At 34.8% G+C, this 27,072-nt stretch overlaps 1 protein-coding gene across 2 annotated transcripts; it reads left to right on the top strand.

Moving 5' to 3' along the window:
- The first annotated feature begins 1,842 nt into the window (after window positions 1-1,842).
- On the top strand, window positions 1,843-27,062 carry LOC129254769 (unconventional myosin-XIX-like). Of its 2 annotated transcripts, XM_064110204.1 has the most exons (23): window positions 1,843-2,023; window positions 3,999-4,067; window positions 5,647-5,763; window positions 6,463-6,568; window positions 7,192-7,352; window positions 7,798-7,911; window positions 8,686-8,747; window positions 9,100-9,173; window positions 9,723-9,792; window positions 11,912-12,014; window positions 13,650-13,847; window positions 15,076-15,157; window positions 15,925-16,111; window positions 16,717-16,906; window positions 17,905-18,015; window positions 18,634-18,810; window positions 19,485-19,577; window positions 19,928-19,987; window positions 20,440-20,618; window positions 21,400-21,595; window positions 22,406-22,535; window positions 23,427-23,614; window positions 24,624-27,062. In XM_064110204.1, the coding sequence occupies exons 1-23, from the start codon at window positions 1,937-1,939 to the stop codon at window positions 25,008-25,010; spliced, it is 3,141 nt and encodes a 1,046-aa protein (XP_063966274.1). In that variant the 5' UTR covers window positions 1,843-1,936; the 3' UTR covers window positions 25,011-27,062. The 2 variants fall into 2 exon arrangements, with proteins under 2 accessions (XP_063966274.1, XP_063966279.1); XM_064110209.1 differs by lacking the exon at window positions 3,999-4,067 and having other exon boundaries at window positions 1,859-2,023.
- The last annotated feature ends 10 nt before the right edge of the window (window positions 27,063-27,072 follow it).

Raw genomic sequence — 27,072 nt, 5'->3', positions numbered from 1 at the left:
TTATGTAAAACGCAGAGTATATATAACACCACGAATGTATCACTATAAGGAAGGTTTTGGGCTGAAATTATTCTACAAGTAAGTTTTATCTCTGGAAGAGTTGTGGGTATAGCCCTTATTTGCGTTAGCAACCTTTATTATGTTTATATTATGCCCGGAATTTATGTCATTTTCATGGAATGGAAGGGAATTGTCCTCGCCGTGCAAAAGCGAACGGCAATGTACACCCATACGGTGCGCTACGATGACTGCGCGGTATAAAAATGACCGTTTTTTAACAGGTTTTTGGGGTGTTGTGTCAAGTAAAATCGGCTCTAACATGAAAACGGGCAAAAACGGGCAGCTAAATTTGGTATCGACTTAAAGCTGAGACATCGGAAAAAATGATGCTTATAGAATTTAGACGGAAATCCACGGAAATCTAAACGTTTTTAATGTAAATGCAAAAAACATGGATTTTCAGCCTATTTCGAGGAATAATCATCCTATAAACCTTCCTGAAAGGTGTCTTTTATCTACTTTGAACCCTTTCATACGAAAAAAAGAATATATCAGGATTATGTGGGAGTCATTTCAGATTCCTACATGAAAAACCTCCTGTGAAATGGCCTGTTTTCCAAGAATACGCGACATTTCGCAAAATGTCACATTTTACGATTTGAGGTAGGAAATAAACCACCTTTATGCAAATTCCGGAATGAAATATTTTGCTGAAGTATTCTTCAAAGTGTTATCTCTCAGCTGGGCATGACAAAAATTAAAAATCTGAAATTGCCCAAAATGACTTTTGGCGCACTTTTGTTTCGCCCCGGCCCACTGTGCGTCGGTCCTCTGGTTGCTTGCTTACAAGCATTCATGCTTTCTTAGCTATCAGGTAAAAAATCCCAACCAATCAATCAATCAATAAAAACAAAGATAACAACAAAAATCGTTGATATTCTCAAAATCAAATATGAATGCAAAAATAAAAATCACAATTTTTTTTTAAATTTGATATAGTTGCAGTACATATAGGCCTACGGACAGATAAAAACCCAAAATATCAAAAAAATTATACATAGAAATACAGAAAGTGATGTAAATCCAACCGTGTCAACTGTCATGAACCACTAGCGGATCCAGGGGGGGGGGGGCACAGCTTGTCAAATTTTTCCTCGGGGAAAATGTGCCCCCCCCCCTTTCGAAAAATCCTGGATCCGCCAAAATAACATGGAGAAAGTGTTGGAACTTAGATGTAATCATGAACAAGGCCGTAGTGAAGCCGGGCCTACAGATGGGGGGATGTGGACTCGGGAATGCTCGCCCCCCCAAAAAAAAATCACGACCAAGAAAAAGAGAAGGAAAGAAAAGGAAAGGGAGAAGGGCACTAGCGTACCTATGGGGGCGGGGCAGAGGGGGCAGTCTGCCCCCCCCCCTGACGAGCCACAACCCATGCAAAGGACGTATCTCTGCCCCCCTGACGAGCTTGAAAGACCTTTTTTGCCCCCTTGACGAGCTTGAAAACCTTTCTTGCCCCCCCTGACGAGCTTGAAGCTCTTTTTTTTTTTTTTTTTTTTGCTTGTCAAATTTTTTGGCGGACGGTTTTGCCCCCCCCCCCCCTGTGAAAAATCCTAGGTAAACACTACTGGAGAAGGGCAAAATATGGTGTACTTTCTGTAAATCATGTCAGAATCTATCACAAAATGGGATTTTTGGAATAAAAATGTCGAAATTAAGCACAGTGTTGGATAAAGAACAAGCCGCTTCGTCCCCCGGCTGGATCTGCTTACACCCCCCCCCCCTTTAGAAGTATTGGGCTTGAAAAAATTTCGACCTTTGATACTGAACTGTTGAACCAGTATTTTATGTCGCCCTCACGATCACTTGTTTGCATTTGAGAATTGAGACGCGAGATTTGAAAATAAATTCGGAAGCATCGGCATTACTTCACGTCATCATGGCAGGCGTTTTGCGTGAACGATTTTCAAATATTCCTCTTACTCAAGAAAAGAAGAGCTTAAATGACTCTTCTACTCATGACAAAGTAAGTTTTCAATTTTTGTGTATTTGGGATGAAATTACTGGGAAATTCAAATCGAAGAGCCCTGCACGGTCCCATAGTTCATACATTTGATTTACGGACCCAATTGGGTAGGCCTACCGTCATGACCGTTTCATAAAGCTGTTCGTAAGTTAATAAGAGCGACTTTGACTGGTGATCCTTTCTTGTGGTAAATAATGTTCACCATTATATGTTGGTGATTATTTAGCGCATAAGAAAGGATAACCAGTCGTTCTTAAACTTTAAAGTCACTCTTAACTTACGAACAGCTTTATGAAACACCCACCCGGTCACAGACAGTGACACTCACTGTATGGCTTGATTTTTCTGTGCGCGGCGGCATGTAATGAACCCTTGGGTGAGACAGTGAGGGAGTGTGGCAAAATAATATTGGCAATGTCATAATCGATTATGAGAGCGAATAAAAAACGCCAGTTAGGTGGATTGTAACCGAGGGAGCTCTGGCCTGCTTTGCGGGACGGAGCCCAGGACTCGTCCGTGTAATAGTATTAGGCAGAGGGAGCATACTCTCCAAAAATGGGGTAGAATTAGGCTTGAGCCTGAGGACTAACTTAGATTAGGAGTCAGGACTCCATCATCCGTGATGATATTTTTAATATTTTGACATAGGGCCTATAGATTTTCATCATGGAGCCTTGAATTGAAACTCTTTCCATACATGCATAAGCGAGTTGTCCACACCCGGATGGATTTCCCAAGGAAATCCATATTTACAGGGTGAAATCGGTTTATAAGTGTGAATTTTTATTTTCAAACGTCTAATGCGTGCATGCGTATGAAGGGATAAAAATTATTTCACTATGAATGGCAAAAATGAAAGGTTTCTTACTAGACTGATCATTGGGGGTGCATATGGAATGCTTTTAGTATTCTAATTAAAAAAAAAAGTGTCCACAGGGAAAAAAAAATAAAAAAAATGGGACAAGATGAGGGAAATTAGAAAGAAAGAAAGAAAAAAAAAGAAAGAAAGAAAGAAAGAGATCGAGAGAGAAAGAAAGAGAGAGAGGGGGAGAGAGAAAAAGGGAAAGGGAAGAGAAATAAAAGGCCAAATACAACACATAAAAAAAACGAAAGCGGAAGGAAAGATTAAGAAAAATGCATGCGAGAATCATCCCGAGATCAGTTGCGCCCTTATAAAAAAAATAGAGAAAAGGAAAAAAGAGTGACATATTACATTTTGAATGTTATGTCAAAATCTATCACAAAATTGATATTTGCAATAAAAGTGACACAAATTTTTGCTCGCTCGTCTCTTCATCTTGTAGGCGCGAGCCAGGGGGCGGTGCCCCTCGAAAAGGTCCCCCCCCCAAAAAAAAAAGGGGGAAAAGAAAAAGCGAAATGAGAAAAGGGAGGGTGTATAACTTCATTGTTTTTCCTTTTTGTTTTTTTTGTCAAAAGAATAAAAACCTTAACGAAACGTTCTTCTATAATTAGGTCTACTCTCGCGAGTTTATAAGAATATCAAAATTTTTACAAAATAAGAATTCTGTTAGCTAGCATGGAAAATCATAACCTTGTTCATTGAATGAGTGCCTGGTTCCTGTGTCAGTGGATTACACTTTTCATGAATTCAGTCATATCAAACACAATATTTTCTTAAAATTCATCAAACTTGCACCATGAATGATACAGAATACATGATACTGTACATATTATGACTAGAGTTGGCCAAATTTTCTTTTTATTATTAAAAAGATATTGGTCTATTAACTTCAAGAACAGAAGCTAACTTCAGCAAAAGAACTTTCTATAGAGAATCTAACATCAATTGTACATAAACATTCTGCCCCCGCAGCCCTGAAATAAAGAAGGAAAAACTAAATGAACATTTATTTTTCAGTGTTTTTTGTGTTGGTTTCATGCAGATTTTTAATGTTTTTTTTTCATTTTGTTTAAATTTACTGCTTCATTCCTTCTTCTTGATTGATAAATATAGAAGCCATCAAAGAAAAATTCTAAAGCTCCTGCACCACCTGTAAAACAACCAAAAAGATGTTTCCAAGAGGTAAGCTGTATTGTTTATTTTTTATATGATGAAATCAGTCACTTTTTTTATAATTGATAATATTAATGATCATAATCATGATGTTTTGGTAATAATAATGATAACAACAATAATATCTCCTCATCTATGATTGTACAAATTCAGAAGGCAGCTATCATAGGTACAATGAGTCGAATAAGACTTACATGTAAGATGTTCGAGAGTCTAAAGTTGTTTGTTGCACTTGAAACACTTTAGCAACAACACTGCCAACAAAAAATTAGTATAAATAAGGGAAGTCCACCCCAAATGTTTATTCAAATAAAAAGAGAAAATCAAATGAGCATGATGCTGAAAATATCTTAATTTGATGTGGAAGATGAAAGTTATGACGATTTAGAATTTTGCTTATTTATCCACATTGCAGTTACATGTAAGCACATCACTACAATATCAAATAAGCGAGTCAATGTCACTTACTCACTCACTCATTTCTTTTGAATTTAACTTATGAATTTAAAAATATATCATTATTTAAATTCTGATTTGACATAGCGTGCAGGCACACTCCCTGATAGTAACTTTGGTTATTAAATGGATTTTTACACAAGACTAGCACATAAAGCTTGCTTTTTCAAGAGGGCCTTCAGTACACAAGTCATTTCAGGCTGCATATTCAAACCACTTAACTCGAGATTCAGACAACTTACATGTAACTTGGGTGATGTGTTTGCACAGAAGACTAACTTCATTTGACAATGATGAGACTCTTCATCAAATCACAATGCCTGTAGGTTACAACAATGGCAAGTGCACAAATCCTGGGAGGAATCAAAGTTTGTTTCACATTACAATGAGGAGAATATTGGTTTATTTAATATTTCATGTAATGATATATAAAAGAAATAGTAGGTATTATCATTGGCTCCCTCATTCGCATAATGACCAGGATTTACAAATGACTGTTTAGTGATATTAAGCAAAACTTTAAAATGTCATACATGTAGCTTTCAATTTGAATGAAATTTTCAGTGTTATGCTTGTTAAATCATTCTCTTTTTACTCAAACCAACTTTTTGTTGGGAATTCCCCTTTAAATTACAATGATACTAATGACAACTGCATTAATGGTAACAGAAGCATCAAAACAACCACATCTACAACTGATAAAGAACAAAAATGTTAATGATGATGTTGATGATGATGATGAGGATAATGACTAATGAGGATAATGATGATGAAGGTGATTATGTTGACTATGATAAGTGATGATTGTGATGATGATTGTTAATTATTATGAAAACAGTGAAGATGATGATTATGATGATGATGAGTAAATAATCTTTATAATTTGGTTTGCCCTTCTGAAATGTCAGTTTTGAAAAATTTAAGCATACCGGTACTTGATTATTACAAGCGGTTTATTTCAACTTAACTCACAGGTCTTTATATTCTTTATCTGTTTCAATAAAGATGCCTGGATTGTCTTATCTTGTTTTTAGTTGTATGTATTAATTTTACATCAGTTTTGAAGAAAAAAATATCATACTATGGCAATTCTGGAACTACATGTAATTATCATATTCGAAATTGTTTACAGGGTATGAGAGTATGGGTTGCTAACAGCAATACAGAAGACAACTGCCCCTGGCTAAGAGGTACCGTCACAGCAGCAAGAAAGAATGGGAAAGTGAGTGTGAGATTGGAAAGCAGTGAGGTAAGAACAGAAACTTAAATGATTTGAAATATCCACTATTGATGATCACAACAGACTTTAGGGATTGTTAAGGATTCAAGACATTTGTGTCTTTTTGTGATATACACTGAAGTCAGTATTTTTATATTTTAATCAGATTCACTCGTATAAGTAAATCGAGCCAACTGAAATATTTCAAATTGCAATTCTATTGTAAAAGAAATAATGTGTTGTAGTCTGTGCATCTAAAAGCAACATTCAATATTGTGGCATGGTGGATGGAATATAAATTTATTACCTTGTTCATAATCAATCTTATGATGTTAAACTTTCTTCAGTTATTCAGGAACTGCCACAATATTGACTAGTGTTTTCATGAAAAATATTGCCATTGATTTTTTGGACAGATTTACTCTTAGCCAATCAGATGAAGGGGTTTTAGATGCTTAGATGCCAAATTTCAACAATCACTTGATGAAACAAAACAAATTACATATGAAATATGCAATAAAACATTTACCATATTATATAATATTTTAGTCTATCAATGTTGCTCCTAGTTCAATATGTATGGGACTATGAGCATAGTTTTAGAGTAATACTATGGCTGAAAAATTAATTAGAACACAGAATAGTGTCATCATAAAAAAAACCTACATGTATCCTTGCATATATAGAGTATAGGGGAATTCTGATATATTTTCAATGATACATATTCAGGTCATTGATGTTTCACGAAGAGAAGATTCACTGCTTCTAGCTGGAAACAACAACTATGCAGAAGTGGATGACCTAACAAATCTTTCATCGCTCAATGAGGCCGAAGGTATAGTGTACACTGTGTTTTTTGTAGTTATATATAGTAGTATATATGTACAATATGATGATTAAAGGCCATAAAGGATTTCATGGGAAAGTTTGTAAAACCAAGGTTAATTGCAACCGTATCATGGTAGGTCTAGATCTGGTTTAAACCTAACTCTGTGAAATCACTAACTCTAAGCTGAAAAGATGAAGGTACTATTGATCACCAAAACAATTTGGGACAGCGTATTATTATTATTGTTTGAAAAAAAAAGACCCAATATCTAGCTCGAATACCATGCTTGTTTTGTCAATTAATCAGCAGACACATTTTCTCCCAGAATCATTCGGCATAACTGGTGATAATTTCATTTGATTCTATTCAAACTCTTTTCTAGATCAGCGCTAAAAAAAAATCTGAGAGTCAGAGTGGTCGTTGAATAAAAAAAAGGTTGAAAAGCGTTGTTCTAGATCATTACAAACTGGCATTTAAGTTTAAATTTCTGCATTCTTCAAAGACAGCACAATGAGAAAAGCAGGAGATCGCTGTGAAAGATGCTGAGCACCCTTATAGTAGGATTTGTAAGAAACAGCACAGAAATTTGGTAAGATGCCTAAAATTCTCTTGTTTCTTTCTTCCAATAGTATTAGAGAGTCTGGAGTGCAGATTCCATAACGGTCAGATCTGCAGTAAAGCAGGTGAAACTCTAGTCAGTCTGAATCCATTCAAGGAAATCTCTGGTTTATATGATGATACTGCCATTCAACAATACCATCAAGATCAAACTAGTGACCAAACATTGAAGGTGAGATATCTATACATTTCAAAATATTTTACATTCTTATTATATAAGGAAAATTATTATATATTCCATGATTTTTCTAGAAGGTTCTAGGAGGTATTTGAATTCGGAGCTCAAGTTTGTTAACTGCATTCACCTTTGAATTGTATGGTAGCTTAACATAAAAATTAAAATGGTGGAAGATTTTATAAGAATGGAAAAGAAAAACTTAGAAAATGAGTCAGTTTATATTTGATAGGTATATGAAGTTTAGGCATTGGACAGGTAATACAGGTCAACTGACAATAAAAACAGATGAGTTGTCACTAATTACTTTCATTTAATGTTCACACATTTCTGAATTGTACCCACTAAATAACATTGTATATTTGATATTTGATTGCCTATTACCAGTCCACTAACATGAAATTATTCAATAATTCCAATATGATTTTGCTTGATTAAATAGGGGGAAGCCCCACATGTGTTTGCTGTTGCTGAGAAAGCCTTTTCTAGTCTTCGCTATGCCATAGGTAACCCCAACCAGTCCATTATCGTCAGTGGAGAGAGTGGAGCTGGGAAGGTAAAGAGATCTATTCTGTCTTTCTTAAGAAAATTGGATCCAAGTCATTTAGAAGGCATACAAACATTAATTACAAATCAACACACAAACACAAATAACGCTAACGTTAGTAGAGCTTTCAATCACACTATTTCAAGCCCACCAAAATCGCGTTGTAGATTAGTGAGTTTAACTTTGATAAGAAAGTAAAGGACAATCTGAGAGTGTATATATTCCATGTCAATCTGAAGAAATGCTCATGGTTCTATACAAAAAATCATAATTTAGATCTCTGTTGTATTCTGTTAATAGAATTTGCCTTTTGATTAGACAGAATGTTGTGGCTGTGCTTTAAAAAAATGCTCATTCTTTAATGTCACACAAAAAATTAGTTGAATGCACACATGATTTAAACTAAAATTATTTGAAAGCCGTGTTTTTAGGGTAAGTAAGAAGTGTTGGTTGAATCACATGCAGCCTTTATGTATCAGCCAAATTTGAGTTAAAGAATTTTTTTTCTTCACATTTTACCTTTTTGCTTAATTTCGTGGCCTAATTTCAAGCATGACCACTTTCCTAATGAGAGGTATAAGGTAAGACATGGTTTAGACAGACACCAATTTTTTGCTCTTACAGGAAATGCCACATTTTGTAGTGTACTCAATTTACTTAAACATGTAAACATTGAACAGATTTACATTTTTAATTAAGTCATGTAGTATTTTAGATTTATGTATTCTGAGGCTATAAATTTGAAACTTTTGGCCAAAATTCAGTGTTTGTTTTGATCCATAGACTTGGAACACCAGGTGTTTGATGAAATATCTCACTTCAGTGGCACTATATAAAAATCCAGGGTAAGAGATATCATTTGTTTGTTCTTTCTTCCATCTTTTGTTACATTATACTGTATATCTTTTCTTGAGAATTTATTGATTGAAGATTCGTTATTACAGATATTTATCTACATGTACAAAATGTGACAATGGACAGACAAATTTGGAATCACGCTCTCAAAAAGTTTATTTTGCACATTGATATTCCATGCATGATGTATATTGAAGGATGCTCTTATTTTTATTAACATGAAGTTGAATGTAGAATACATAATATTACATGTACAATTTTGAAAATTTTGGCAGATCATTGCTTCTCTCCAATATTCATTATCACTGTGCTTACATTTCATTATACATTTATTTATTTTAGGGGCTTTTCACCTCCACCTGTGAAGTGCATCGAGAGAAGGATATTGGATTCTAATCCCATCCTTGAAGCATTTGGTAAGTAACTTCCTTATATCTCATACCTCAATAAATAATATTAGTGTGATCCTCATTGGTTCGATTTCTTTGATTTTTTCTAGAACTCTATTTTTATTCTCATCCAGTAGGATCCTCTTTACTTTTGTCATGTTATCGCCCCTTTTGCAGTCTTTTCTACCTGCATATAATTACAAGAACCCTACTGAACTACAAGAACACTCTCTATCATTGCCTTATGAAAAAAAACACTTGTATTCTTTACAGGTGGGTGTTTCATAAAGCTGTTCGTAAGTTGAGAGTGACTTTGAGAATGACTGGTGAACCTTTCTTACACGCTAAATAATCACCAATGAACATTTAATGGTGAATATCATTCACCACAAGAAAGGATTACAAGTTGATCTTAAAGTTATTCGTAATTTGTGAACAGCTTCATGATATGCCCCCTGGACATGAAAAGACCTCAGCTTCAGTAGGAAGAACATTCTGTTATTAGCTTTTGAGAGCGTGAACTTATTCTAGGGTATCTGGTCAAATGTTTTTTAAATCAATTTTGTTTTTTGCCAGGCAATGCTGGTACAGCCCGGAATCACAACAGCAGTAGGTTTGGAAAGTATATACAGCTACAGTTTGACAGGTAAGAGGGAGGGGAAGAAGAAGAAGAAGAGAAAGAGAAAGAAGACAATCTGAATGTTAACCTATTTTGTGTGAAGATTTGCAGTTGCTAAGAGATGCTCTCTCCCTGTACCTATATATCAGTAACTGGTCTGCGAGGAGTGAAAGTTAATTTGGTTTGTGAGTACTCTATAACTTGGTTTTCAACTCTACTGCTTCCCGTTAATGTTCGATTTATGTGTATTTCTGGCCAACAAGAAAATTTAGGATTGGTTCAAAATCATGCGCAGCATACCTGTAGCTAAAGAAGTTTCCAGATTTAAACCAGCAGGAGTATCCAGGTCTCCGGATGCAGCATGTGTATGCTATCTTTGTCTCTAAACGTTTGCAGTCATAGTAATTTACTGTATGACCAAGACGATTGAACACAGTTATTGCTGTCTTTGATCCAAGCATTGGTGACAAACCTAAGGAGGTGTGCTTCCATGGCCTCACATCTCTTCTGCATGTACCAATCGTGTATAGCTTCGAAGAGCCACTTCATAGAGGACAGAAAATAAGACTAAAATATTTGACAGGCATACCTTCCTTCCCATGTCTTGCTTATGTCATTGGCTACTCTCCATACTTATGAAATGTAAAATCAAGGAAATAGACACAGTGTCTTTCTTCACAGGTGAAAGGGGACAAACCACTTGTCAATGTTTAAAAGAATATCTTGGTCATATGAGGTATACCAGGTGCACTGTCTTTCAAAATTTTTAGTGATGTGGGTGTGTGTGTTTTTGTCGATTCCATCTGGAGAATCTCAGACCTGAGAACCAGATAAGACCTGCGCAATGAATTGCGTCTTCCTGGTCATTCACGTTTTTTCAAATGCAACTTTGCTTCATCAACACTGATACTTGTGAATACAGGAAATTTCCATCCTTGTTTGACTCTTTTTTTTTTTTTAAACCATCAGTTTTTCACCAAACTTGTTCTTTGTCTTTCTGATAAAAACATTGTAACAAGTGTCTTCCTCATATCCCCACAATTCTCTGAACTCTTCCTTGTAGAAATCCATCAGTTTGGGAGCGTACTTTGGTACACATTTTTGAATTACTGTTTGGTTAATATATGCCACGAATTCTTTTAATGTTTTGTCATGTTTCTTTTTACTGGAGATATTCTTGTGAGTACCATATTTCCTGTGTGTGCTGTTGTTTCTTGGAGAATTTTTAACCTGTATGTATTGTGATAATGGGCCTCTTTTGCTACTAAGTCTTCAGAAGGAAGACAACGTATTTGCTGGCTGCGTCTCATATCTGACTTATTCTTGGCAGACTTTATGAGCAAATTGCTGTGCTCAATTGTTTCAACTTTATGAAGTTTTTCAAAGCTGCTGTCTTAAGAACATGATTTGATTCTTTTCTGCTCAGTCGAACAAAAATGCCCCAGCGTTCCAAAACCCCTTGTGCATCTGACTGTGGCAAGTCAGATTCAGAACGTGTAGATGTAGCAGTCGTTGGTATGTTTTGAATATCCTCGCCATTGTATGATGCTTTCCTTTTTACTATGTCACAATATTTTATTTATTTTCCACTCGTGGGATGGAACACCCTATCAGCGAATGCTGTTTTTCGTAAGGGTCCATACACACAAAAATAAGAAGTACAATTTATACAATCAAACATGGTAATGACAAAAGCACAAAATCATATGACATAAATCATAAAATATTTAATATTGGTGAAAGAAACAAAATACTGAATGTGTGATGTAGTATGATAATACAAATCACAAGAGGGATTCCAGGAAAGGGTATCCTATGTATAGCTGTAGCATATTTGTATGTAGCTAATGATCGTATCCGTTAGGCACCATTCCTCAAAGCAGCCTGGGATTTGTACTTCTTTACACCCGGTGCCTCACTATGGCCTTTCCTTACAGATATTGTAAGACAGAAATTGAAAAAATTTGTATACATTTACATACTTATTTAATAACAAAGCTTAGTATATATGTATACTATTCTTGTTTTCTATTATTCAATATTGTTTTGATCTAAATGTATTTGGATGGAATGCATTGTTTTTGTGTGATTTATTTTGCCAATACATAATTATTCAAAATGGGATTGTATTTTTTTTTGCATCCAGGGGTTCCCATATCATTGGTGCCTCTATCCAGACATATCTCTTGGAGAAGACTAGGCTTGTTCACCAGGCTGATGGAGAAAGCAACTTTCACATATTCTACCAGGTAGGGAGTGTTCTGCAATCTCTAGTGACTGTTTTGGAAGGCTATGTTTCTGTAGGCTATGTTTCTGTGTGATGGATTCATATTTTCATATTCATGTTTTGTGCTCCTCACACACACATTGCAAAATAGCAACTCTTGTCTATTAATTGTAATACAGTCAGACTGCAGGTCCCAAGAAAGTGGCTTCTTTCATCCAAGTTATATTCATGACTTGAGATGTTTTGCATATTTAATGAGCTTGATGCGGACCAAAACACCTCTTTTCATTCGGTCATTGCTGCTCTAATTGTGCATCGAATTTCATGAATTTGGTACCATTGTAAAGAATAAGAATAATTCTTTCAGGTCATGTGTTTGGATTTATTCAAAGATTTTGTAATATAGGTTAAAATTTTAATCTAAAATATGCTACAAAATAAATATTTTCACCTGACAAAAGCTGCTATTTTCACACTTTACTTTTGTTTGAGCCCAAATGATTTTTATATCATGATAAAGCTGAATATGTATGCTTTAAAATGATATAGGTTTCAAAATAAGAATTGGTTTAATCGGGTCAAGATCACATTTTTCATTTGCCAGGTACATAAAGCAGCTTGAAAACAAGAATATTGCTCTCTGATTGGTCAAAGAGACCACACAATGGCAAATTCCAACGGTTCCAGTGCCTGTGTTCGTGGGAAGGTCACACTTCCCATGTGGTAATCTCCTCAAATACACCGCGCCTGTTGTTCTGTGAACCTTATCCAGCCAATCAGAACTCTGGATTTCTTGCAAGTGCAAAATTTCAGAAATCTCGTCTTGTACCTTGGTGGGAAAGGTGTGATCTTGACCCGATTAAAAGGTGCCGCATATCAAGATTGGCATTGTGAGAAAGTACAGAAGTTCAGCTTTATGGTGATACAGATATCATTGAGGCTCAAAATAAAAAGTTTTGCACAATTTGCAAAAGAAAACAGAGGAAGAAAATTCAGTTTTAAGGCACATTTTCAGGCCAGAAATTTACTTAATTAACAAAATATTGTATACAAAGTAAATGACCAATATGAAAAAGTAACTTTTACTCTATCTGATGGTGTAATAATATTTCATATAACTTGAGGTTAAAACAGGTAAATTCTTAGAGAAAGAGGAGGATTCAGCCACGAGATGATTTGGATGAATCTGGCCTTTTTGCTCATTAGCATAGGGACCTGCGGTCTGACTGAATAATGCAATAACCAATACAGGAAAGAAATCCTCTTGGTTTGGGTTTCATTATCAAAATACTGTATCAGAAACTTTAAAGTTAATAAACTTAAAATAATTTTTAAACTTTTTAAAATCCATGGTCCATTTGGAGAGATATCTTGTGTGTAGACAAGTTGATTATAAAAATTTCTGAGAATAGTCGGGCTTTGAAATCTAGTGTTTTGGGGTTGTACTTTTTTTTTTGGGGGGGGGGATTGAGTTGTTTTGCTGGGTTATATATGATGAAATTCTATGTTTTCCTTTAAAGTTATCTTTCAACATTGCTTTACAAAGTCTTTGTTTCCTTTCTTTTTAAATATTGAACAAAATTGATAAATTTGGTTGTCTCATGAATGGGCTACATTAAGAAATAAATTCACTTTTCATTTTGCCCTTCCCTTCAAGATCGTGAATGAGGCAACAGAAGAACAGAGGGCAGAATTGGGTCTGACCACACCCACTGGTGATGATGTCATGTTTGCTTACCTCCCATTGGATGATGGTATCCAGTCAAGAGCCAATGAGAATCAAGTATTTAGCAGAACCCAGCAAGCTATGAAGAATGTAGGCATTACTCATATGCACCAAGAAAATATATTTCAGGTGAGAAAATGTATTTATTTTATTTATTTATTATTTATTTATTTGGTATTATTTATACAGGGTAACCCCATCAGTAGTTAAATACTGTTGTACTTGGGGGCCATGTATAACATAAAACAAAACAAAATACAAGCATATATACAATACAAATGGAAAATACAAATCCTGAACATAAACAGATGGAAATTTCAAGTATAAATCTAATAACAGAAAATTGTGTGTGAAATTGAGAACAATTATTTAACCCAGAGCTACAAGTAGAAAGTAATAGGGGAAAGAAAGATAGAGGGTAAGGATGAATTGAGGTAAAAAAGAACACGGCAGAGAGCTAGAGCGGGAGAAGAAGGCACATCACCATTTACACTATAATGCAATATTATAGTAAAATAATATAATTCTTGCTTATATATTAAAATGGGTGTATCTATACCTCCAATATGACGATGTAAAGGAAGATTTTGACGAGGAGTTTTTAACTTCATTAGGAAGTTGATTCCACAGGCACGCACCGTGATGGGAGAAGGCTCTTTTACCAGCTTTGGTGCGTGCCTGTGGAACCATGATTCCACGGTTCAATGCATTTCTAGTATGATGGGAATGGACAGAACTAAATCCCGGGAACAAATCTCAGAGGTAACCTGGGGCTTCGCCCTGCATAGAATTAAACATAGTTTTGCACATTTGAAATCGCCATCGTTCTTCAAGTGGTACCCAATTTAATCTTCCAAACACTACTGCAGTAGGTGTATTATAGTCTACCTGCAAGACCAGTCGAGCCATTCGTTTGTGCTGTTTTATCAAAGTGTCCTTTAAGTTTTGGTTACAGTTGGTCCAGGCATTGCAACAGTATTCGAGATGCGGTAAAACTAATGAATTTGCCAATAGTTCAGCACTGGAAACTGTCATGTACTTCCGTAATCTAGCAAAAAGTGCAAGAAAACTGAAAGATAGACAGGGAGAAAGAGGGGAAACATTCAAACTGTTGTACTTAATATTTTTTTGTTTAAATTGGAGGAATGGGGTTACTGTGAAAAAGTAATCATGTATAAAGATCAAGAAATATGTGGGTTTCAGGTAAAAAAAGAAAGAAAGAAAGAAAACCAACACAAATTGAAACAAAATATCAGATACATGTATTTACCTTATCATTTCATTATCTTTTTTATTGTTCTATCAGTTGTACCGTACTTTTCACGAACTGCAGGGTTAATATGTTTTACTTTGACAGGTGTTGAGTGGTATCCTTCATCTTGGCAATCTAGAGTTTACATGTGATGAGGAATTTGATCCTTGTGAATTAGATGAGGAAGGTAAATGATATTCATATCCTATTCTTATCTCCTAAAGCTCATCTACAGATTTTACTTAATTTTCAATAAAAATGAATGGTATTTAGATAACATCTAATATTGAAATCTTCCAATTTAAGCATTGGAAACCCTAAACCTTTCATCATCTACTTATTCTGTATGAAAATTTGAATTTTACATTTGTGGATATTTAGTTCCCTTTTGGTAATGTTTTAATTTTTCTATTTTCCAATTTTTTTTAAGAGGCTTTAATGAATGAAATTAAGGGATTGTTAAACTTTAGTGGCATGATTCAATGGCTAAGACGACTATGTGTGTATTTGTTTCTATACAAGGGTATTATGAGACAGTGTAAAGTTCTAAAGCTATCATTAATTGAGCAAAGTATAATAATTGGTATGTAATGTGCATAGTCTACCTATATATTTGAAAAGCATGAGGGCTAGTCAGGTATGCTGTTATGTTGTAAAGAATTAGCTTTGTTTAAACAGTATGCAATTTAAAACAGACAATGTTAGAGTCCAGGATATTTGATGTATTCAAATTCACAGACATTATTGTTTCAATTGAGATAATAAGGGGGGGGGGGAATGAAATATAGTTTGTCATAAATATTTATTTTGAAGTCATGATTTGGAGCTTAGGACTGCTTAGAAGGGTTGTATAAACTGTTGATCATATTGATTGCCAGTTACCATCATTGTTGGTACCTACATGTACAATTAGGAAAGATTAATTTTTAAAAACAATGCTTTTTATCTTTTCAGTGTGCCAGGAATCCCTAGAGCATGCATGTAGACTGCTAGGTCTGGACCCTACCAGTCTGACCACATCTCTCATCTACCGGCGCATCACTGCATCACACAGCAAGCGCCAAAGTGTGTTCTTGAAACCATGCTCAGTGGAGGAAGCTGGTGTGAGGAGGGACTGCGTGTCAAAGGTTATGTATGCACGGTGAGTTTATTTAGTAGGGACGAAGGAGCAAGGAAATATAGAGTTATGACATACAGAGGGCAAAAGACTTGGGTACCCTTTGCATAGAAATTTGAACTTTGGGTAGCAAGAATATTCAATACTTTCCTTTGGTTCATAATAAAGTTGATGGTGTTGACGACAATGCTGCTGCTGCATTAGTGACATGTGAAAGTGATGACGGTGGTGGTTCTGATGATGATGATGATGGTGATGATAATGGTGGTGGTGATGGTGGTGATGATAATGATGATGATGATGATGATAATGGTGGTGATGGTGGTGGTGATGGTGGTGATGATGATGATGATGATAATGGTGGTGATGGTGGTGGTGATGGTGGTGATGATGATGATGATGATAATGGTGGTGATGGTGGTGATGATGATGGTGATGATAATGGTGGTGGTGAATGATGGTGATGATGATGATGATGATGATGATGATAATGGTGGTGATGGGGATGATTATGATGTGGAGGAGGGGACTATAATATATTCTAATTGTTATAATAACAATGAAATTTGAGTGCCCCTAAAAACATTATTTTTACAGCTTATCTTATATTTCCCTTGCAACTTTTACAGATTATTTGACTGGTTGGTTGCCTTCCTGAACAAGCATACATCGGCCAATCAGTGGCATGCTTTCATAGGTCTCCTGGACATCTATGGGTTTGAGAGCTTTGCCAGCAACAGTCTTGAGCAGCTCTGTATCAACTATGCTAATGAGAAACTACAGCAACACTTTGTGATGCACTTCTTGAGAGCTCAACAGGTACTAGTACATTGGAGGGGGCCTTACAAATTTGCACCTGGGTTTATTTGAAGATTCTTATTTTAAATAATACTTGAGTCATATATATTTGTGCCTTGTAGGTATTGGAAAACCTAGTTCTCAAGAAAGTTTATGAAATAGGATTAACTTAACAAGCTGTTTGCTCTGTTAAGACATACAAGCCAATATTTTTTAAAAGTGGTTTCAATTGTACCATAGTACAAAATTATGGACTATGCAGATTTTTGTAAATAATTATGCTTATTTTATTGCGTACACTAAGAAAAATCCAATGGAATGCGCTCTTTTGGCAAAGGGCGCTAGAAGGGAGGCGTGGTGATATGAGAAATTTGCCTAAACCATGGTTTTGTAGCATGTACAATTCAAACTTCTTTTGAGAATACATGCCACAATGTCTGGGTGTATGTTACCTCTGCTTGTAACCAGGGCTTCCTCTTTCTATGCATTGTTATTGACTCTAATCAATCTTAAATATGGAAATTTAGCTATGCCATTAATACTTATACTTAATTTAGATGTTCGTGAAATGTACACATGTAACAAACAAAGCATGCTGATTGGTCAAATTGATGACACATGCACAAGTGTACATTTTAAGAGCATGATGCCTGGATATACCTATTGTAAATTCTAGATGATAAATTTGTTCTTGTCTTTGGCTTTCAATTGTTAAGATAGGCTTGAATCAATTGCTCTCTTTTTAAGTAAAATTCAGAAGAAACTGAATTATTTTTTCCTATTCATGAATAAAATTGATGCCTCACTAGCTTTAAACAGATAAAAAAACAAGTGGATCATGTTTTTATATTGATATTTTATACATATTTGTATACATTTTTATGCTAATGTCACTTGTCACATGTTTTTTTCTTGTGCCTGCCTTTTATTAATTCTGCAGATGTGAAATCTCTCAACCTATATTAATATTAATGTGTTTAATCTAATTATTATTGATATGTATTTTTTGTTACTTGCAGGAAGAATATGAGAAGGAAGGAATTTCTTGGAATTTCTGTACTTTCAGTGACAACCAACCTTGTCTTCAGACCATTGAGGGCAAACTCAGTGTATTATCTCTCATGAATGAAGTAAGTGTATCTGATACATATTTAAAAGGTGGATGCAGTGAAATGATCAAGAAAATGTAATGCTTTGTCTGTGATTTTTGCCAAAATATTAGCTCCTGGTCAAACTTATGCAAGGATTTGTGTACCTTGTAACAGTTGTGAATGGAAATCTTGTCATCAACTCTTTGTCATTGTTTCTTATAAATATAATAGCTTCATAAAACTCTGTTAATATATTGAGATGTGAAAAGTGCTTAGAATTAGAGACCGAAATACATGTATGTTCATGACACTCTACACTGTCTGTAGTTAGCTTTTCAAATGTCACAATCATCATGATAACAAGCATCAATGAATAAAAAATAAAAAACAAAGAAATACATACGATTCCTTTTTAGTATTACAAACTGGGCTTAAAAAATACATTATCATAGGGTAGTACAGTGATATAGTGATTCAATGTTCCTATTCTTGTAGGAAAGGATACATGTACATCTGTTTGCATAACTTTACATCCATTTTCATCCACTTTTAATCTTTCCGACTCCTGCTTAGTGAAACATTCATGTTACGTGCGTTACTGATAAACATGATTTAATGGTTGATCAGTCATAATTTTATGTTTTGTTTCCCAAATAGGAATGCCGACTGAACCGCCAATCTGACACGACATCTTTTGAGGAGAAACTGTTAGCAGCGGTAGATAGTCCCTTCTTGACCAAAGCTCCTATGAATCATCCACAATCAGCGTTTACCATCAAACATTACGCTGGATTGGTCACCTATGATATACCAGGCTTGATAGAAAAGACTAAGGTAAGGTACATTTGTTTTCCTTAGGGTCCATTCATCCAGAATTCATCCTCTCTTAATGATTGTCCCTCTTTTGACCTGGGGGCCGTTTCATAAAGCTGTTCGTACGTTAAGAGCGACTTTAAGAACGACTGGTGATCCTTTCTTGGGGTAAATAATATACACAAAAACCTTCATTGGCGAGGGTTTTGCGCGTAAGAAAGGATCACCAGTCGTTCTTAAAGTCGCTCTTAACTTACGAACAGCTTTATGAAACACCCACCAGGCATTCATTGATAAAACATCCATAACTGTAATCTTCATTAAGCTTGAATTTACAAACTTGGGTAAACTTGAATCCATTGGCTAATTTCAACTTCCGGGTTGAAAAATTTATATTTCACAAAGATGGGTTTAGTCAGACCACGGTTTACATAAGTGATATGACCTGGGATTGTACTAATTATGTCAAATGACACGCTTTAACCAATGGGTTAACTTAACCCAGCTGTGTGAATACAAACTTGAATACTATATTGTTAAAGTTAATCCATCATTGTGAATTTTTGTCATTAAATGGGAGTCAACTATCTAATGAGTTAGGCTCTTTGACTGCAATGTGTAGTACATGGAGAAGTTTAATTGTCAGCTGTGGAAATAAGTTTTAAATAAAAATTTCTGTTTTCTTTTCATTCTAGGATCCAATTCCAATGGAATTGATTGAAGTTTTGATGGAAAGCACAAATCAGTTTGTGACCAAGATCATTCAGCCTGAACAAGAGAGGTTGCAGGTAAAAAATAATTCAATGATAAGATTGATTTAAAAGAACTGGATTTGCTCTCTTTCCCTATATGTTCCCATGGTTCCCAGTAATCTCAAATTCGTGATTGAGACTTTTTCTTGCCTATGCAAAATTTACCCAAACATCCCTTCTGCAAACAAAGGTTAATTGAACCAATTATATAGCAACTGTTTACTTTGTCTTGATGATATGTTATTTCAAAAGAAAATATTGCAATATGCCAGTTATTTTCTTTCCCCAGGAATGAGATTTCAACATTCAGTAAAATAGGCAGGATTTATTTTTTTCCCTTTTTAAAATTTGATTCACAATTTTTTTGCTCTTTTTTTATTGAACAGGAGCTCCAGAGTAAGGGATCCAAATCAAAACTCAGCAAGACTGTTGTTTCAAGATTCAAGGTAATATTGAGTGTAAAATATTCTGTTTAATTACAACGACATGGCTTATGATTTCAATCAGATTTACCAGGAGTAGCATCTAGTTACATGTCAATAATATTCTTTCTGTTTTCTTCATTAATTTCATAAAATACAGAGAAATACATGTATAATAAATAGTGACAGATGCATGTACATGTAGCTCAGATGAAAAGCCACTTTTTATAAGAATGTACATTTAGCAACTTTTCTAGTCATGTGTACACTAATTGAAGAAACTTTGTTGTTGTCATATGAATTTAACTAAATAGATAGATAGTATATAAATAGATATTATTTGATGATAAAGAAAGAAAGAAGGAAAAACAAATCAATGATCCCTATAAACAAAATGGACTGACCATAAGAATTATTTGCCTGCTCATTCTTTTGATTTATTATTATTTAATTGAGTGCACTTTTCTTAAATTCAGGAGTCTTTGGGGAGTCTAATGACCACACTGACCTCTACGACTCCTCACTACATCAGATGCATAAAACCCAATTTTCAGTGCCAGCCAGACTTGTTTGACAGCCGTTTTGTTGCCTCTCAGCTGAGAGCTTGTGGTGTCTTGGAAACTGTGGCTATCAGTGCTGCAGGGTTTCCTTCAAAGTGAGTTGGATTTATATTAGAGCCCTGTTAAAAAAAAAATTGTAATCCCAGGAAAGTTGGGCGATACTGTTGTAAAATACTGAAATCCTTCAGTTTGATTGAATGAGAGCAAGCTTGTACAAAATTCCAAGAATTTTATCAAAAGCGAGATTTATATGAATTAGATCCAGAGGCTCTTTGCAGAAATATATCATTTAACACACAACTCACAAAAAAATTGATCCTATATAAAGTCCAAAATGCTTACTTCTGATTGGTTGAAAGCAAAGATAGGTTTGAAATTTCAACGTTGCTATCTATTTTAACTAGCTCCAGGGCCCCATACCTCAAAGCTTAGCAAATAATTGTAAGGATGATTTTCACAATCAATTGCATTGATCAAGGAACTTGGAAGCAGTCAGGTGTTTTGTGTAATGTGGGTCAGGTGTGTCTGTAATATAGCCTACGAGGGAAAGTCTATCTTGAATTTAATGCGAAAAGTATAATAACAGTGGACCCAAATCCTGCCTTGTAAAATTTTCATGCAAATCAATTTTGAATATACAGTCTTCCAATGCAGCTGTTGCAATATCTTTAGTATTGGGTTCTGATAAGCTGAATTTTGAGCATATTCCAACCCTAACCTATGACTTTTTCCATGCAGCATACTTATTTTGAGGGGGAAGAGGGTGACCTCGGGTCATAGATTTGTCTACAGGAGTTTGAATAAATCTGAATGTAAAAATAAAACTAAGTTATTTTGAAAGTAGTAATAAACTAAAATGAATTGTCAATTTTTCAGGTTATCACATGCAGATTTCTGTGAGAGATACAGTATCCTCCTTCCCAAGGAGGAGACGGATGACCAAGGGTCAATACGAAACAGATGTAGACTCATCTACAGGAGCTTGTTTAGTGATGATGATAAGGAGAATCAATCAGATAGTTCATCCACTCAGCAGCTTGGCAAGACAAAGATCTTTCTTAGAGAAGGCCAGGTATGTTAACATGTTCCTGGCAACATGTGATTCCTCAAATATTTTTTATTATTAGACTGTCAAAATGATACGGGGTCTATGATGTATGTTTTCATACTGATCTATACTATCTAGCAGAATTGTCCATAATGACGAACAAAGTTTTTCAAGGTATTAGAAGACGTTTTAAAAGCTATATTTACTTTAATTTTAGATGAATATTAAGTTCTTGATCACTCTATTAATCAGCTAGTTTTTCATATATGAACCAGCCTAAAATCGCAAATGGTAGCAAGTGACAATTGTAATATTTCCTGATAAAGAGCAAAATGTCATCTACACTGAGCTCAATGCATTACTATGATGTCTTGACTAAAGCGTTCCTGTGTGTTATGCATGAAAATCAACCCACAAGGAGAGCACACTAACTGAGATACAATTGACATGTTGCTGACTTCCTTGTGTCAATGTGTTAGATATTGCCTCTCAGTGGCCATATACTTCAGGGGTGTCACTTTATACTGGATGCCTAGTCCATATTACACAAAAAAAAATCATATACATGTTATGCTATGCAAATCTGACAAACCACGGCAGATGCTTTAAACATGCAATATACTCCATCAATCTACAAGTTTACTATATATCTATTATAGGCACTGTTCATTATGAAAAATGTAATGATAACAATCCATATGATCTGATGTTAATGGGTTTAACTCATCTCAAGTATATAACTTCACGTTGTGATATTATCAAGTAATAGTTTGCCTATTAAAATGGTGAGTACATAGTTGTCTTAATATCTTCTCCATTTCTTTTTGTTTTCAGTTGGAATACCTTGAGAGTCAACGTATGAAGAAGCTTTCCCAGTGTGCTGCCATAATCCAGAGAGCCTGGAGAGTTTACAGAGCTCTTGTCATAGGGGAGAGAGAATGGGCTGCTTCAGTTATACAAGCTGGTAGGTTTACATTTTTAAAAGGGCATGTGAACCATCAGACTTAATAGCTCCTCCTCAAGTCCTCAACTAAGCATATTTGACCAGTTTCATTACCCATGATGCAATATTCTGAGCAGTGTAGTCCTTTAATAGCCCACCTAAATGATGAAAAACAAAATTATGTACTACTTGATACATTGTTATCACAATGGTTATTTTACCGAGTAGCAACCCAATACTTTTCCTCTCAAAAACATTTTAGAGTCTCCACACAAATATAATTATCAGCTATCTTATTCTCTGTATTGATTATAGTTATCTCAAAACATATATTTTAAGACCAGTTATTTGTAACCCGCTGTCAATGATACACCACACAAGTGTTTTTTGTCAATTTGCTCCCCCTTTACATAAAGTGGCTCCTATCATGGAGATCATTTGGTGTACCATGATTTCATCCTTAATATGAAAGAGGGTTGTTTAATCTGGCAAGGGTTGGGGTTAGTCTGTTAGTTGAGAGGGTTTGTATCCACTTTGTCTCGCAGCTGTTGGGTTGGTCCAATTGTATTATTTTCTTAAACTGCATGGCTTAAGCCAATGGGTCTACTTACAAATTGGTCTGATATATAATCGGTCTATTATAATTCTCACTTGGTCTTTTTGCCAATTTGTATAAAAACGAGTTCTCAAATGAAAATGTGATATATTATCAGTTTGTCACAAGCTATAGAGACAGTGGTGTTTCACCAAGTAGACATTAGATGAAGTGGGAATTACCAAATGGTTTAATAGTAGACAAACTAGGATTAGCCCATGTGGGATGATGTCAAACAGGGAAATAGATAAGTAGGATTAGACCTTCAGAGTTCATTCCAGTATGTTCTCCTTGTAATCCTTGTTTCCTGCTTTCAGGTTATCGAGGTTGGAGGGTACGTAACGCCATCAAGATCATGGATCATGCAGCTAGGGTGATACAACATGCCATGTTGGACTACTTGTTCAGAAAGAGGCAGGAGAGACTAGATGCATCTATCTATGAAGATGATTTTGAAGAAGAGCAGGATGTGGACAACATCGGGGGAGTCGAGGAGGATGAGAAGGTATTGGGATATGGTTCCAGTTTCATGAAACCTGCTATGATTGACAAGTTACAGATAAGCTACTGAAATGATGCAATTATTGGATTGACCGAGAGCAAATTGTAGCATTTGTTCTTTATTAAAATCTTCATGAAACAGGGCCCAGGATCGGGGTTCATTTCATAAAGACTTGTTATAATAACAAATGCACAATTTCAATAACAAATTCACTATCAGCCAATCAGATTGAAGAATTCCTGTATCTTTTAATTGTTATTGTAGATTTGTTTTTACAACAAGTTTTATGAAATGGACTACAGATCTGTGGCCCATTTTCAGAAACAGATGTGATTGATTTACATTCCCCAAATCAAAATTTAGGGCTTGCATGAAATTTTTTTAGTTGCATTTTTGCAATGTTCCCTCAAAGAATGTTGGATAGGAATAAAAGGAATTGACTAAAATAATCTAAGAATTATGCATTTGGTGAAATGTGTACTGACATCAAAGTGATGAAATATTTTTTTAAAATCTTCGATATAGATTCCCCCCTAAGAATTACACCACTTTTCGAGTGTATATTCACATTTTTTTAAATGTACACCTCCAACACTTTTCTAAATACTGAATGTTTTTTTAAACAAAAATAAATGCTAGCATATTTTTAACAATATTAGCTTCTACCCTTCTCCTGAAAGAAGCAAATGGTAATTTCAGTGGTTTTGGAAGTCCTTTTGCTTTTCAAGAAGTAATTTTTAGAGTCCTTCCTTCACAAGCAGAAGCCCAAAAATTAATTAATAATGGAATGATTAGTTATAGAGAAGTTGTTACTGATTTTATACTTTGTTCATCAATGTTGAAATTTTTGAATTGTTGATATAAATTTTTATGTAAAAAAAACTTACAGGCATTGGGAAGGATGAAACACCCTCATAAGTGAGATAACTCATTCAAACCAGTTTCATTTTTATTCCAAGTATGTTTGGGTCCCTCCAATGAATGTTAAAGTTTTTACATTTGGTATTTCCAGATGGAAAGCCCTTCCATACCCACAGCCAAGCTACAAAGGAAGTCTGTTCACTTTGCATCAGAACTCACCAGCATCCGTGAGATCTACTCCCCAAGTCCTCTTCCAACCCCAACCCTCACACCATCATCCCTGGACTGCACCACAAGGAAGATTGTCTTCACTGAGAACTCACCAGACTTCCAACGCCTCTCACCCGTCTCATGTCACCATGGCAATGAGGGAGTGGCCAAGACAGACAAGGAAGAAGAGGAGAGAGAGATGGATAAGAAAGAGGAGGAAGGAGTTGTTGCTACGGTGACCAACATCTTAAAGAAACCTGCAGTTGATATTGCCTTGGTGGGACTGGTCACAACCTTGTTGATAACAGGGCCTCTCAGATGGACTTGATTCTCAAATATTTAGTTTCCCAAAGAAATACTCCTAAATATTGTATTCAATAGACCAACTTTGATACCTGATAAAATTTTTTATAATTTGTATGTTTTTAATATTGAGATATTATGCTCAGAGTTTCTAATTTTATTATAAGATCAGTACTACTTTTCCAGATAGACGTGCCTTCACAAGTTCATGATGATATCCAATTTGCTTGATTTTCATAACTACTGTTTTCTGACTTTAGGCCATTAGAAGCTATTCAAATTTATATACAATAAATGTCCATACCTGTTTGTATATTCACCTGATTTGGAAGTTGTTTGGGATATTGTTAGTGATTTCTATGAGAGCACAAATCCACCCAAAATAATAGATTTATATGAATAAATAGAGAAAAATGATATGGGCATATGATGAATATGTCATCAAAGTGTAAATTGCCTTATTTATGGAAATAAGTGAAATTTACAATTTAATCTATCATTTAACATCTGATTTTTATTGAATTTGCATTATTGTTGTTCATTTTTTCTTTTTTTCAAACCTACTTTTTGTTTTGGTTGGCCTTCACTGGAATCAACTTGTGTTTGCTGGATTTACTTTTCTACGGGGGGGGGGGGGGGGGGGTTTTGGGGGGACAGGGAATATATAAGGCACCAGTATATAGTTGCCTTTTAAATAACAATATCATTCTTTAATATTTTTGATTGAAATATATATTTTTTCCAGACATTAAATGGCTATGTGCACTGTATGATCGTGTTGTTGATATTAAACCGAACATAAACATTGCCCTCTTCTATGCACTGTACTTAACACTTTGTTTGGACTAGCAGTGATTTCTAGGGGGAATGTAAGAAAGAAAAGATGCAAAGTGCTCAGTGTTGAAGCGGCCATTCTTAATCAAATGACACTCTGACACACTGATTTTCTTAATTTATTCAATGTTTGTGTACCATTTTGATAAGGAAACCTAACAATATTTTGTGCAACCTCATATAGCTTGAATCCTGGCCAGCGTCTAACACAATTGCTATCCCACATTCAATATCATTTGAGCTGATCCCGAATTAGGGTTAGCTAGCAATAGACAGCGCGTGTCACAGACTTTGATAAGTATCTGCGTAAAAGGGCTAAGTAAATATGATCAGTTTACACCAAATAACAGCCAATAACTAATTCCCCATTGGCTTATGTACAAAACTTCCCGTCGGATCTGTCAGAACTGTCTTGTCAGATTGCAGTCTAAAATATAGATTAGTAAATATAATAATCATATTGGATATTTTTTTTCTTCATGTGATACCAGAAATATACTGCTCATTAGTTTACAATATTTTTGTATCCCATTGTGAGCCATGCAATAAAATATAAATATTCTAACCAGTCTGTAAAGCTTTCATTGTATTTTACCTTCTCGAATTTGAGGAAAGAAGATGATTCAAGATTATTAAATGATATTCCAAAGTCTTGCAATTTAAAGGAATAGTTATGGTGAATTTTAATTATTGTGGACATCTTCTTGGGGGAAAAATGGAATTGCACATATTTTTTTAATATGAATTTGAGATCTAATTCAAGAAAAATTGTGATACAAAGTTTTCAGTGGCATTAAACATTGATATTTATTTAATTAAGAAACAAACTTTGCTTTTACCTTAAATTATAAGGTTAGAATAAAGTTTGTTTCTTAATTAAATAAATACCAATATCCCACAGTTGCAAGGAAAGATCATGCCTCTTAATTTTCCAAGATTTTTATCATTTTATAAATACATTTCAGTTTTTATGCTCCCATTAGTTTTCAAGCCTTTGTGGTGTTTTAATGAACAAAAGCTTGTAATAAATACATAGTAGTGATCATTTGCAATTGTGCAAAAGGCATAAGTAATGGTGCTTTAAAAATTCAATGTATGAAATGTAAATACAATTGAAATATATAAAAAAAAAAATGTCTTTAAAACTAATTCAGATTATATATTGTAGTAAGAATATTTCTGATTTCCATCAGCATGCAGGAATGAACTGAATTATGTGAATAAAGTAAATTGTTTGAACAAATTTCTTTTGT

Source organism: Lytechinus pictus, chromosome 2 (assembly GCF_037042905.1).
Source record: "Lytechinus pictus isolate F3 Inbred chromosome 2, Lp3.0, whole genome shotgun sequence".
Lineage (NCBI taxonomy): Eukaryota > Metazoa > Echinodermata > Echinoidea > Temnopleuroida > Toxopneustidae > Lytechinus > Lytechinus pictus.
The sequence above is the reverse complement of the archived record's forward strand: the minus strand, read 5'-3'. Positions and strand labels throughout refer to the sequence as shown.

Excerpts from the sequence above, each read along its gene's own strand:
- LOC129254769 (XM_064110204.1), top strand. The coding sequence starts at position 1,937 with ATGGCAGGCGTTTTGCGTGAACGATTTTCAAATATTCCTCTTACTCAA. Across the intron at positions 5,764-6,462 it reads TGAGATTGGAAAGCAGTGAG|GTCATTGATGTTTCACGAAG; the intron begins GTAAGAACAGAA and ends ATACATATTCAG. Across the intron at positions 16,112-16,716 it reads TCAAAGGTTATGTATGCACG|ATTATTTGACTGGTTGGTTG; the intron begins GTGAGTTTATTT and ends CAACTTTTACAG.